This window comes from Echinococcus granulosus, assembly GCF_000524195.1.
Source record: "Echinococcus granulosus chromosome Unknown EG_S00008, whole genome shotgun sequence".
In the NCBI taxonomy this organism is placed as follows: Eukaryota; Metazoa; Platyhelminthes; class Cestoda; order Cyclophyllidea; family Taeniidae; genus Echinococcus; species Echinococcus granulosus.
Genome location: NW_020170388.1, coordinates 1,288,423 through 1,303,166, shown reverse-complemented (window position 1 = coordinate 1,303,166; position 14,744 = coordinate 1,288,423). Strand labels below are relative to the sequence as shown.

The 14,744-nt window shown below is 35.6% G+C and overlaps 1 protein-coding gene across 1 annotated transcript in view; it reads left to right on the top strand. All coding sequences in view use genetic code 11, as the record gives it.

Annotated features, from left to right (window-relative positions):
* Positions 1-4,092, top strand: part of EGR_01995 (hypothetical protein) — a gene marked incomplete at both ends in the record, with an annotated part of 5,819 nt that extends 1,727 nt beyond the window's left edge. The window contains 6 exons of the mRNA XM_024491244.1: positions 285-324; positions 1,077-1,253; positions 1,291-1,566; positions 3,677-3,786; positions 3,828-3,920; positions 3,963-4,092. Coding sequence (XP_024354387.1) covers positions 285-324; positions 1,077-1,253; positions 1,291-1,566; positions 3,677-3,786; positions 3,828-3,920; positions 3,963-4,092 — 826 coding nt within the window. The remainder of the gene's footprint in view (positions 1-284; positions 325-1,076; positions 1,254-1,290; positions 1,567-3,676; positions 3,787-3,827; positions 3,921-3,962) is intronic.
* Positions 4,093-14,744: the final 10,652 nt, after the last annotated feature.

Sequence of the window (14,744 nt, the reverse complement as noted above, 5' to 3'; positions counted from 1 at the left end):
CAGTAATAAAATGCTTGTTTCCTATAGCACTGGTGCTAAAACGTACAAAATTAAAACCAAATTTTTATTTATTGGATGCTTACAATTAAGCATGCATTACTTGATATCACAGCATTTCTAATTTTATGCGTCTTCTTAGGAACAACTACTTCATAAATAGGCTCCTAATAACCCTTGCACATTTATGGTGGCAAGTTGCATGTATCGTAGGAATAAAATGTCATGCAGGCCTTAAAATTTGTGATCTGTTGCTTGGAGAAATAGTTAATAACGTTCTCTTCCAGTAAAGTCATAATTTTAATCTGTTTAAGGCAAGTTTTTAAAGTAAACTGCCACTAAGCAAAATCGAATGCCTCCAGTGTAGTACTTTCCCTATTGATATACATTGGAGTCCATAATTTAGTAGCCTAAAATGGACACTATGTTACCAGAAGTCCTAAAAGACCATCGATAACTTATGGAAGTATTTCAGTAAAATACCTGGTTTTAATTTAGTAGCTTCAGCAACTTTAACCAATTCTTTTGTAGAACATACGAGGTGGCTAGCACATTTTTCCCTCCTACAAAAGAGTTTTGAACAAGATAAAACTCCAAATCTAGGAGGATTACAGGGTGGAGCCAGCCAATTGGATGACTGGCACCGATTGCTTTGTGAAGGCCGACGAGTGAGGGTCGGTTGACGAGAGCGCCGAGGACGACGCTTAAGAAAGAGAAACTAGTCAATAGTTTGTTTGGTAAAATTTTCGTTTGGGATTTTGCGGACAATTAAGGCCAATAGCCCTCATAAATGGAAAAAGGCCATATTAACTAAAAAAGAAAATTTATATAAAGAATTTATTTGGTCCGTTTTCTTGTTTTTGTATGAAGCAAAAAGACGGCATCGCCATACCATTATCAGCCGTTGTTTTAATAAATCGGTTATTTTGCCTGTTTGATGTCATAAATCCGAAATTGCTTCGCACTAATTTACACTAATTTACAGTACAATTGTTACATTTAAAATATCGCTAGCTTTCTCGTCACTTGCTACCTTAAAGATCTTATTTGTGTAGTATTATACATGCTTATCATAAAAGCTTTTGAAAAAGATTGTGTTTCTGAGTGAAACTGATTTTGCTCGAATAAACTCACTCAAAAGAGATGCTAATCATACAATTAACGAATCACTACAATTGCGTTGCTCCAATAAAATCAATCACTGCGTTCTGAAACAACAATACTGTTATGGAAATATTCATTGCTTGGACACAGCGGTCATTAGGTTTTGTAAAATTTTCTGTAATTTAACAGAGTAAGTCATTATTGTCAACATTTGAAAAGCGGTTATCGGGTTTATACATGGAAATTGAACCAAAAGTTGCAAAACAATTTGGCGAAGGCGTTATATTGCTTTCACATCGTTTATTTTGGGCAGTGAAGACAAACGCTGGCATAAAATCACAATTGCGATGGAAGGCGGCAATTATTTTTTGTGCAGCGCAAATTCAAAATAAGATGATGTTTACATCCTGCCCGTCTTCTCTAAGCATCAAAGCACTTTCGGCTAAAATAACTTTCGCATATTTCGTGAGGCATATTGCGTTGACAGTTTTTCGGAAATGAATGAGGCTTGACTTAAAAAAGACCTAAGGGAGCTCTTTTTGATGCGGCAGAGGGGATGTCTCAGTCATAAAAAGATACACATAATCAAATCAACTTAGTCACCAGTTCAAATCTGTACTTTATTCCAACACAGGCATAATAGCAGGCTCTAATTAGATTTGCACTAGAAATTAGTACCTATTCTTTTTAAAAAAACCCACTGAAAATGGCAAGACTGCCTAATTCATTCTAAATGCCGACGAAATCGGCTTCACTGCTAGCTAGAGAACTAAGTCATAATGTTTTAACCTTTAAATATCTTTAAGGCAGGTAAGTGCGTGCAAAATGATGGCGCAAACAATTGGCCTTTTTCTGGGGCGAAGTTACAAGTCGTGTCCATTTAAATGGAAAAATTCATCAATCCGATGATTTGAAGAGTAGAGTCATCCATTCTTTAATTTTAACATCTCAGTCGCGACAAAGAGATGATGAAATTTATTGGTGAGTAGAGGGACCTATGATAGATGGTAAGATAGCCATCGGCCAAAAAACTAGATAAATGTGCAGCCTATTAGATAGGTGGATAGATGGAGAAATATGTGGAGGATAGGTAAATGCAAAGATAGTTAAATGATGTAATAGTAGGTGGATGGGCAGGTTACGAGATAACTAGGCAGATATATGGATGCAATATACAGAGGTAGATGGTTAGATAGCAGACAACTATGAATAAAAGTGCAAGAATCATTTATCATTTATAAGCTGAAGTTAAAGAGAAGTTAAAGTTCCTTTTCCCGGCTTCTTACTATTTTGATGCAGTCACTTTTGTTAAAATTTTTGAAATGCGCATACAGTGTACCGAGATAAGCTTCTTAAATAATTAAAAATAGCATTTTGATCTTGTATAGAGGCAACTCAACCCAAGGTGAGCAATTAATCAAAATTATAACTTAAATTGAGTCAGAATAGCCGATCCAAACCAAAAAGTCTCTGTCAAAATATCCAAATTCCTTAGATTGCCTGAGTACTGTAAAATCATTCCAAAGCTTTCTTGATAAACCCTTTATTATCCACAGGTAATAAGGAGTTAGTGGGTCAAGTGCACAGCTTATTGGCCTCATAGTGAATGTGGCAAAGAGTCCTGTGTTAAAAAAGCACCGCCTGGCATTGTTAAGAAAAGTGGGCAAAGACTGTTAACTTTAGAGTTACTGCCGGTGATTTGAAAGCATTGAACACAAGTCACAATTTGCCGAGATTAGCATAAAGCCATTTTGTGGCTCCCAGTCTTGACTCGAATCTTGAAGTTTGGATTTACAACAATGCCCGTAATTACAAAAGGAATAGTGTTTTTAAATATTTTAATTAGAAGACATTAGAATCTTGCAAATGTTTTGTTAAAACTTGATTGCGCATACAAAGTTTAGATTAATGGGTTAAGGATAACATTAATGATTCACGATAACTCGGCAAAAATGACCTGATCAAATAACTGTTATTACTTTCTTTGCTTACGGTGCCCTGGATTGTAAAATTGGCACGTACTTCTCCAGTCTGAAGCAAATGGTTGTTCTCTGATGTCTGTAAGATAATTTTACTCATGCCACTGAGAAAAAGCCACACTTAAGTTAAACGCTGAAACTGCTTTCACGCAGCAGAACTCATTAAAGAGGTTTTATTGCAGGGCGATTAAAAGTGTGAAGTTTGCTGACGGATCTAGCCTGAGCAGCAACACTGCACCCCACTATTACGGAGAATGAAAGTCTCTAACAACAGAAACACGTTTCGCAATTTGATACATAACAAGACTCATTTAAACACCGTGACATCGTTTTATGCCATTTTTAATGATGACTTTTGGCGATTTTGAGATAGCTCATAACACCCACAAAACAACTGACTTTGGGGTCGTAAATGGTTTGTATAAAGATAAAAAGCAGTTTCTTACACGGTTTTGAGCATATAAATGTGCAGCTGTAGTTTTATAGGTAGAATTATGAATAAGAGATACAGCCTATTAACCATGTGGATCAAATGCCAGAAATGCTCCAGAAAATCCAACCACTTACTGTTGCAATAAAAAAATTTTGTAATTAAGCTTGTAAATCCTATCAAACAAGACTATGCTAGTAAAACGCAGTCAAAATATCAGAACTTTGACTTTAAAAATAATTTAAATGTTGAATTTTTATTTATGATACGTGGAATGTTCCCTTTCACTTGTGAAGTATTGCTGATTCTAACTTGAGAATTGTATTTACACGTCGATACTACAGGAACAAAGTTCTTAAAAATTCACTAATTTTTCTTTTAAGACTTGTTTGCTTCAAAAAATTGCAAAAGTAACAAGGATCAAGGAGTCATTTTTACCCTTCCAGTTTTAGGCATTTTACAAGCACCACCAGTAATCTCACAAAAACCTTATGTTCCATTCCTAAAAGTGCGTCCAAAACTTTTCAAAAACAACCAAAAACATTTGAGCCTCATTATATTTTATGTGAATTATGCAATTAAAACCCTTATTGTGCACCTATTGCTGCTAGGCACTTACAATCCCAAAATCATTAGGAGCCACCTCTTCAATCCTTGCCACCCTTAATAGACCCATCATTAATTTTTCCAGTTTGTTGATCACTCCTTTAAAGACGAGGTATTTACTGGTTCCTTCAACCTGATTTTAAGGCGTTGCCTCCTACAGAGCCCAGACTGTTTCATTCCATTGCAAACAAACATAGGTTAATAAAGTTGGAGAATTTAACTCTATAACTGATTTTGGAGGATTTTTTTCTTCAACTTAGCCAAAAGTCCAAGGCTAGTTTCCCCTACTGTAACACTATAATGATAATTTAAATACGCAATTAAGTGGCAGTTACGGGATGAAAGCCATTTGCTCTGTTAAATTGCCAAAGGAATATAAAACTACAATTAAAATATGGTACCTACAATCCTGGTAAAACGGTGTATAAGGTAGGGCAAAACTAATCCTAAATGTGATATACCCATTCAATCATGCAGACAAACATAAAGTGATAGGGTTGAGTTTTACTGATGGAACAGTTACGCAAAATATTACGGCATCACTTATAGAGGTATGCAAGATTTTCTTTTAAACATAAGCCGCTCTTTTTAGCTATTCCGTACTCGAAAACTCTGTACATAGCACAAGTTTATGCTTTATTTTGATATACCTTCTGGTAGAGTGATAAATCGTATTGAAATCAACATACAATGTTCCGAATGGATAACAAAGAGAGGTGCTCATTTTTCGGCGGATAACTTTTGAATAGAAGCAGATTTTGGGGATTTGTCTACAAACGAGAGTAAAAATAACCAGGTTAAGAATGCTGGAAAGGTATCTGACCACAAGTCCAAACGCAGCCCCTGCAAAAAGCTGTAATGAGTTAAGGCACATTTAACTACGAGTCAGCTCTACCATGTGTAGAATAAGCTTTCCGTTAATTTCTTCCGTGGTGGCAAATCTCTTACTTTGGATAGTACTTTAAAGCTCTTCTTGAGCTTGAATTTGCATGGACTAGGCACCATGCTGAAAGCAAAGCATATTGTTAAGAAGAAAACCAGTGGTGCTGGTAATTTGATGCACAAAGAAACTGATGTAGATTTTAGCTGTGTAGAAAACACTACAATAAGCTCATTGCCTTACTCTTCCGCCTTATCCTTCGTGTGCTTGTAATGAAAACAGTGACTTCACTGAGCAGTGGTGATTAGAGGGGTGTCGCGGTTAAGCGTGCCCAGGGCAAGTTATATCCGTCACAAGGTTTGTATTTAATAAGCGTCTCTTGCTTTAAAGATAAAACCAATCAACCATATTTTATAGCACTGTATCTATCGAAATCGTCTCCTATTTTATGCCAGATTTGGGTAATTTCATGGCTACCGAAGATATGAGTGAACCTGCACAAAATTAATTCAACTTTACACTTACTTGGTTGGAAAATTTTTCTATGCCAAAAATGAAGTAGAAGCCTGTCTGTAGGGCATTTATCTATGAAGTCAACTGCGTCAAGACAACTTTGGATCTTGCTGTTCATACCAGATTTATATTACATTAAATAAATACAGTTACTTTGGGAAATTGTTAGACAAAACTTGTTGTTGCGTTTAAAAATACCTGTAAAACATTTGGGAGTATCTTACGATCTTTACATCAGATGAAAATGTCACTCAAGTTTTTTTTAAATAAAACCACTAAAACCCTATGGCATTAATCGAAATCCTAAAAGACGCTTTTAGAGTGAGACATTTCCTCTTTATTAATTCACATTTGAAGCACGTAATGATCAAATTCAGGTATTTATAGTAGAAAAAATTAACATTTAAATGGAGATAAAAAGTTTGATTCGTTAAAAATTTAATAAGTAGTATTCATGAACCAGAACATGTAAAAAAATTGGGAGCTTTTGGATGAAATTAATAGTAAAACTATTATGAGCTGTTTGCAATTTAGTGTCATAGGTATCTCAAGGAAACAACAGATACCATGTTCAACGATAAAAGTTGGTGGTTTCAGATCCACTGGATGCAGAGGACAACAAGTTGGTAAGTTCTGGCTATCTGATTTTTTGGTTTTACTACTCTAAGCTGTCCTTTGGTGCATAAAAGTCCAACGGAGTGTAGATAATTGAAAGCACCTGTTTTGACCATCATAATTTGAAATTCCGAATTGCGATAAAGCTACAGGAGGTAAAAGTAGAAGGAATTTTTGACTAGTTGTGTTGCAGAAATTTTGAAGTTTATGTTCCTGCCTTGCCCTAACAACAACTAAAGCAGTGCAATTTAGTTTAAAGTGAAGGACAGCTTTGATTTCATGAAGCTGATGGTACCTAAAGCATGTTGTAATTTCTAAGCACTCAGCCTTTTACATGATTACGGTTAAACAGAAATCTGAGTAAAATCAAATTATCTGATGCACTTAAACACGAGCATCCCATATGATTCTTTTCCTTAAGAGTAAAATAGGGGCTTCCAGCTTGAATTCCATCTCTGATTACTAAAAATTAACTTTTACTGTAAGCAAGGGAGGGCCTACTTCCACTAATTTTTGAAGGGTAAAAATTAAAAGATTACATAGAGAAATCAGAAGCCTGCCAGGCTTAACAGGTTTGATTGGAACCGACCAAACAGTTCTTTTTTTAGGTAGGAATTGATTATTACTGCAAAAAATGGCCAATAAACTAAATGTTTATCAGGTTTGTTAAGCTTCTTAAATCTCTTTTTGGAACCTGCTTACCAACTCAAGAAATTATAAGCAAACTAGGAACTTAAACGTGCTTCCATTAAGTTGATAACCATTGTCTGGTCTCCAGTGCTTTTGGGTAAGTGTATTTCATTGTTGTTTAGCATCGAATGATTTATGCAGGAGAATAGGAATTTGCAACGTGCAAGTATCATCTCACATCATTTCCGTTATATGGTTGCAGTTAATGTCTAGGAGCGAATGTAGTCCAAGAGAGTTCCCAATGGGTAATAACGAACTGTTACCTACTTTCGAGCAATTAGTCATGAGAATGAGAAGATCTAATATCTGTTTTCCCAAGAAAAGTCTTCTTTAGTACGATAATGGCCATATTCTAGTCAGCCTCTTCCGTTTCAATTAGCAGGAAAGTAGATGAGTGAAAGATAGCAGTGTTTTCACATGTTTTGTTAGTTTTTCCTCTTCAAGTTACTTATATTCCATCTTTCTGACAGCGTAAAAGACATATTCTCATTTGCCCAAATTCAACCAAGAATTCATATTCATATTTCCTGATTGAAATTACCAACAACTAAATCTTTCACTCGCCATAACTTTGGAACTAAGCGTTGCTTATTAGCACTATTTGTTATTTACTAGTATTTGACTTAGATTTTGCAATTATGACTGTCCAACGGAGATTTTATTTTAAGATTAGTATGCTCTCTTTTTCGACTTTGTAGCCTAAATATCTCCTATAAAAACACATTCCCTTTTTTAATAACATCAGACAGCATGCCCTGAGTCAGTCATAAAGTCCACGAATAGAAGAGTCAGTCATAGCAAGATAACTTCCCTACCATATACTTGTAAACGTAGCCTGATTTATGCCCTTCTCATATCAGTTTCGTAGCAAAATGATCAACCATTATTTGTATTGCAAAAGAAAGGAGTGTGGGACAAAACTTTTAAAAGTTTAAACAAAATGAACAATGTTGATGCTAAGCTTTCACCCATATCTGCTTTTAATTGAATATGAACCAGAGACTGTTGGTATTTGACCTTGTTGCATTTCCTTTTAGGTGGAATTTTTAATTTTCTTACGTTTACGCACTCAGTCACTTTGAACTAATAGGCTCGACCCCCAAATTTGCTGCATTTTTTAAATTTTTTTGGAAAAAATAAGGATTTTTTGATAAGATTCCTACTAATGTTGGTCTAATTTAAAGAATGGCATTTTCAAGGCATTTGTTGAACTTGTATTTGCGTGCAAGGCAGAGTTAAAAACTAATTTTTGCCTCCTATGAGCTTATCAAAATTTTTGAGCTAAAGCATTAATACTCACTTAAATTTAGAAGTACCACAGGCTCCTACATTGAACAGTGCGCTACGGCTACTGATGGCAGTGCTCATAGACCTTCATGAATTTTCTATTTGTACGAGTGCTTATAAGATAATTTCAAACGAAAAATTCGTAAAAAAGTGCTTTTTAACATTTGTAAGTGGATTAGGCCACTGGCGATATTAACATTGTGCATGGTATAACATTTCACTGATCTAGGAATCACATGAGCCTCAACCTGATGCAATTTTAATGATTCTAGGATAACCATGAAAAGTACTGCACTGCTTTAATTGCTCCTACACTGATGACAATTTCTTCTGACTTCCTGGCATTGGGCAAATTTGTAGCGTTTTTAAACCTTATTAACGTTTCCTCAATTTGCCATCCTCTATTAGAATGTGCATATTTGAACCATATAAAAGATGTTTGTGATTAAGCTGAAATCAGCTTGGAATCATTATAGGTCTTTGAAGCATCATTGAATTGCTGTTCATCTGGATAAAATTGAGGTGGATTATTTTCATAGACTTAAGCAGCACCTACGTCTTGTGTGTTAAGTATAAGCGAATTCAGGAGCCCGTCATGGCCGGATAGTAATCGGTAAACAAGCCCATAAAAGCCTTTCACATTTCTTTTAAATCTTTTAGCCTAGGCTGATATGTGGCGGACATATTTTTTTTCGTCCTTTTTCAAAAGCAAAGAGTAGGCATAGTCATGCACTCGCGATTTCCACTTGTTTATCGTAAGTCTGTAGCACAACAAGTTTCTAACCTACTTGACAAGTTTTATTTAAATGTAGTTTGATATGCACATTATTTTATCTTGTAAAATTGTCACAGAATGTACTTGCTTAATTTGGGAGTCACTAGAGGCCAAGCATTTGAATAATGCAAGTGGAGAAACTTAATGTGAACATTTTCTTTAGCCTCATTCCTTAATTGCATAAGACGGAAGAGGATATTGAAAACATGGCAGAGGCGATATGCAAAGTTACTCTACTATGTTTGATGATCTGAGAGCACAATGTAGCATAGACTTAATTCTTGAAACTATTTATAAAAGTGCTAGGAGTTCTTCTAAGACCTTACACATATTTGCAGATCTACAACTCCAATCTTGTACCCTTTTTAACGTATGTACGGGATTGCGGGCATTCTGTTACGTCTCATTACATATTAACAGAGGGGTGGTGAAGGTAATTGTTTGAAAAGCACTGAGAAATCACCCTAAGTTATCCATAATCATCAGGTTTCGCATCATGCTAAGCTTAGTCAGTTACTTCTATAAATTAATTTTTCTTATTAGTTGGTTTTATGAGCTTTTATGCTCTGGGGACTAAACGAATACGGACTTTATTGACCACGCCATAGTGTTTTCATTTTGGAGGCCACCTTATTTTACCGCCTAGAAATAAGTCTAATTTTCTTTTAAGAAATGTGTAAATTTATGCACATTGGTCAAGGCTAGATAAAACTGTCGATTTGTGTCCAAAACATGCAATCATGAAGGGTTCTTCTTTTTTGTCCAAAACTATTTTGGCTTGTAGCACAAAGTCGTAGGTATATTTCATTTTGAGTCAACCACTTTAAAACGGGTAGTTAATCGGTGATTTCTTGACAATTTGTGAGGCAGAAAGTTGCCCTAAGGTATTAGGTCAAGCAGTGTATTTTCATGAATTATTCGTTACACCTCTTGTCATGCAAATTTTTCGATTATTATTATTTAAGGAATGAAGCAGTTAAGCATGAAAATCCAAACGAACTCCAGCACACTATTTAAATGGGCCCTCCTTTTCGCTTTGGAGTAAAATTTATGTTAGAACGTTTTTTTGGCATATTTCCTTCACATAAAATGCATGTACTTAACAATATGAATTATTTTGATTTACTTCGTGAGAAATTGCGCAATTCTACTAAATCCCTTAAGATTATAGATGTAGCTAGTAATCAACGAACCTTTTAAATCACATTAGAAGAACGAGCAAAGCTTTGATATTTTTTAAATCACTTCCTTATTGTCCCAAATCAGGTTAGCAAAATAAAGGCACATGGCCGAGGCGAATTAAGGGATAGGAACACGTTGTGGATGTAAAAGCTTACGCAAATGGGTTAGTTGGAAACCCACCATGGGTTAAACGAATCACAACCTATCGCCCCTCATTACTCATTGCAACAGGATATAGCACGGCTGACACAAACAACTGTTCTGCATCAAAAAATTAACGCTCTTAAGGATTTGCGAAGCACTGGCAGATTCTAATTTGCGAAACAAGAGCTCTTGCATAGAACAAATGATTTCTGATCTTTTAGAGTCAGAGTTTCATAACTTTTATCCTTCTTACGTCCCACCAATGATAATTCGATTGTTTTCTTTTAAAAATGACCTCGAATTCCTCTCAATTAAAGGAATATTTCAAAAAAATAGGGCAAATCACTAACTGTGTGGGCATTTATTTTGCAGTCATTTGGGACTAAAGAAATATCTACTAAAATCAAACATTCCTCACTTTGGCAACACTTTGACATTTAAAGGTGGACATAAGACTACCCTGATTCAAATGCATTGTTTTTTTTAAAATCGCCTTTACACAATTTTTTACAAAAAAAATCACTAATTACCTCAGTGAATTAAAACGGTGACCAAGCATCTTACCAATTTTGGTAATGAGGGGCAACAGGTGATTATAACATATGTTGATACTTACTGAATTTCCTCCCGAATCAATCTTTTTCAATTAACAAAGTCACTTTTGAAGCAGAAGTGATTGTAGACTCAAATATATCCATAATGGATTTAATCATTAAACCAAATCTTGGTTTAGGGTTAGTTGAAGATAGACCTTTAGATAGATAATTGGATTAAATTTTGACTAGATCAAGAGATATCCAAAAGCGTCCACTTCAAACGTTCTTATATTTTTGTTTATAGCATATAAAATTTTTTCAAACCTTTTAACAACGAAACTTTAGGCAGAATCAAGGAATGAGAGCATTTTGCAGTTGAGCCGTGAGAGGAATATGTTGACATGCCCTTAAAGTCAGGACTAACATTATCCCCAGAAGGAGTGAAAATAGATTACATCCGATAAGGCTACTTGGAAGTCCATTCTAAAGCGTTATCTATTATCACAGTATGAAATCACAAGAAGCATAAATCTAACAACGAGGCAGACGAGCCTCCGATTCCACTTTATAAAGCCTTTTTATCTTCAAAGAAAATAGCCTAGTCTTGGCCTCCTGCATTTATTTATTGGAAACTCTCTGTTCTCTTTCTCATGTTGTAGTCCGATGCTATGGCAACAATCGCACAGAGCAATACTATCAGAAGAATGTAGAAGACAAAGATGGAACACCGTCCCCATCTTTTACCCCTGACTGTAGCGCAAAGTTTTCCACCGACTACTTCTGTAAATGGGGCTTGAGATCTTACACTGTCTACTCAGAAGATGGATAAGTCATATCTGTTCCTAAGAAGTTAATTAGTGTCGGGGGGATCACAATCGCAATGCTTGGGAAGTGCAACGTATTCCTATAGAGAATGCGGGCAGAGTTCCGAGATAGAGAGTGGTGTGTGAATTAGTAGTGTGGAATGGATGTTCAGTGATTTGCTTGGTAGATGGCAGTAAGGTCAACTTTGGTACAAATACAGAAGCCATTTTTTCAGTTTATTTTGTCCATTTAGTGATCAATCATCGAGTAAAGAACATCAATCTTAAGAACGTGAGGAATTATTTTCATTTTATGTCCATTGCTGGTTATATTCAAGCGCTTAAGACTTTTCACGGCTTACCACGTCGTTGCAAATACAAACATATTTTTAATCACTCACTAGGTTACTTATACTACGAAAAGTCCTTCATGATGTTCTAATCTTGACCTGTTCAGGTCAAATCAACGCGTTATCTTATATTACCAAAGTAGGTCTACTCCTGGACCACTTCCGTAGTACACCTATTTTTGGGTGGTCCATCACCATAGTCAAAGTGTTTTATCTTCATTTCCAGTTGTCTTTCTCTAATCATCTGCGCTGTACCTTCTCCAAATGCTACACAAGAGTTCGCAAGAAAAGCCTTGAAGCTGCAAAGTATGGGCTGTACCAAATTCAATTAAGGCAGTATAAAATGATTGTTTAGGGTAGATGAAAAGTGGTGTGGAGCAGAGCACTAGTGTTGATGAGTTAAAGCACTTCTACACTTTATGATATATGGAAATGTGGGATTGCGCGTGCCTTACTTATTGCTACACATTGTAAGATGGCACTGTGGTGAGCTCTGCCAAAACACTACGCACAATTATGTCAAAGTTTTGACATTAATACACTTTTAAGGATATTGCTTGAGGAAATTAAGCAGTTGTGAGACAAATTTATCTCCCCAGCACTCATTCAATGGGTGAAATCACTTGAAATGCTGGCAAGTTTACCAACAATCAGCGGGTGTCAATCATGCCGTAATTTTGTCATCTGTTTGCAGCGATCATGCAGAATGTCTGATTTCCGCTAAAATACATTTTATTTTGTTTCTAAGTGTATTATGACCGATATTAATAATGGACAGTTGCAAAGTGAGAGCTGTCATCGCTGCTTTTTGTATGGGAAGCGTTTGGTCTCCAGAACTACATTTGGGGGATATTTGTTTCATTTTTTATATTCCACACATCCCATGTTCACACTTACGTACACCCTCCATCCTCCCACAAGTTAACGGACAGTTACCATACATCCCGCATGCCGCACTACTTATGGAGATTAGGCCTGATTTTTAGCACCCAGTGTGCACAAGCCATATTTATATCAGATAGGTTGACAATTGTCAAAGAGTACTTATGACCTTAGAATCTCACCGCCATAAAAAATTCCCCTCTTTGTAATCATATCAAAAACATTCATACATTTTTAGGGGCTAATTCTTTTATATTTCAATTTTTCTTTGCTTCAAAATGTTTTGCTTCATAGTGCCTCAAACACACTTTTTTTCAAAAGGCACTGCTCAGTACGTTAAAAGCCCGATGCTGACCATCTGTCTTTTATTATAGCATATTTTAGAAAACCCGCTCAGCTAAATGGATGAACTCGCAATATATTTGTATAAGTTTATATGTAGCAAAGAGACAACTTTCTCTACATAAGGCAAGGCTGCGACAATTTGGAGGTTAGTGGTAGTGAATTTTATTTACCTCAAAAAAAGGCTTGAGATCAAAGCACGCTTTATTTGCTTCTGAAAGGAAATTGCTGGGTGTAGTCTCGTATAACTTTGCTCGCAGTAAAGTTTTTTTATAGGAGCTGTTGAGTTATACATTTTTTGAGTTTAGATGTGTGAGTTAATGCTTTCAAATGGGAGTCTTTAGCATTCACTTATTATACAAGCAAATCTTATCCAGGCAGAAAAATCATAACATACTTCGTTGCGTGAAATACACATTCACATACCTGGCCATTTATAGCATTCAGTCTAAGGTGGCGAGAAAGGCTAGCACCTAATTAACCAGCAATGTGACATTTAAATCAAGTGCTTGCGTAGTTTTACTTTGCACATTTAGCGCAAACAGCCGCTAATCTGACCAGCTAATAAATATGAACAGATTTATTGGCTATCATTTAAAAATTTGCAAAAAATATTATGTCTTTACAATCAGACTTTGGTTTTTGACACGAGCAATGACTTTCGCTTAGTTTTGTGCGAATGTAAAATCTAACTTGACTTTATGTTTTCCTTATGAAAGGAGACCTTGTTAAATATAATACATACATTAATATTGCAGTATGAAAAATGCAGGAACCCTATTTTGGCTTTTACACACAAGTTTGCATTATTTTACATGGCTTTATAATTAAAAAGAGACCTTTTTCTTCGTTCTATCAAAAGATGTTGCCATTAATAAGGGTATATTTACGACTTGTAACTTGACAGGTCCACGCGGTAGTTTTAGTGCCCACGTATTTAGGGGTGCTTAATATAGCATGATGGTGGTGCAAAAAAGCTCCAGTACAAAAAACTGAATAAAACACAATTGCCAGTTTGCATTTTGTTTCGGCAAAAGAAATCAAGCCGATTATTCTGGGTAGACAATTGCAGCAAGAAATCTAGTCCTGATTCTTCATTCACGTATGCCTAATCTACTTAGTGGATATCCCTCTCTAATTAAGTGGAATACATTTATGTTGCTTTAGCTTAAAAATGTCTGTAACGCCGTTTATAAATGAAGTCCTGTCTAGATTCTCTCTACTGGTCAATTCATTGGGAGTATCAAATAAGTATTTTTTTCTCCATAAGCGCAATAGTTTAAAGTGTGATGACAAAAAATTTCTTAATACGCTGGAAAATAATCACCTGGTAGATGACCTAACCACCATCTTTACCCTCCATGTAGGATATTTTTTATGCACGCAGTGTTTGGAGCTACAATTTTATCAGTGTATCAAAGTAGAAATTGAAGAACAACAAAACAAAAGCCAACATTCTTTGTTAAAACGTCACATGACTGTTTCATAAAATAAGCCCCGCGAGCTAACGGAGCCCCTATGCAGAAATATAAGATGGAAAATGCTCCAATGGGATTAATATAACAGTAGCAGTACTTGCTTAATTTTAGAAAAGCATTTTCTAAGTTAAGCAATGAGTAATCGTCATGT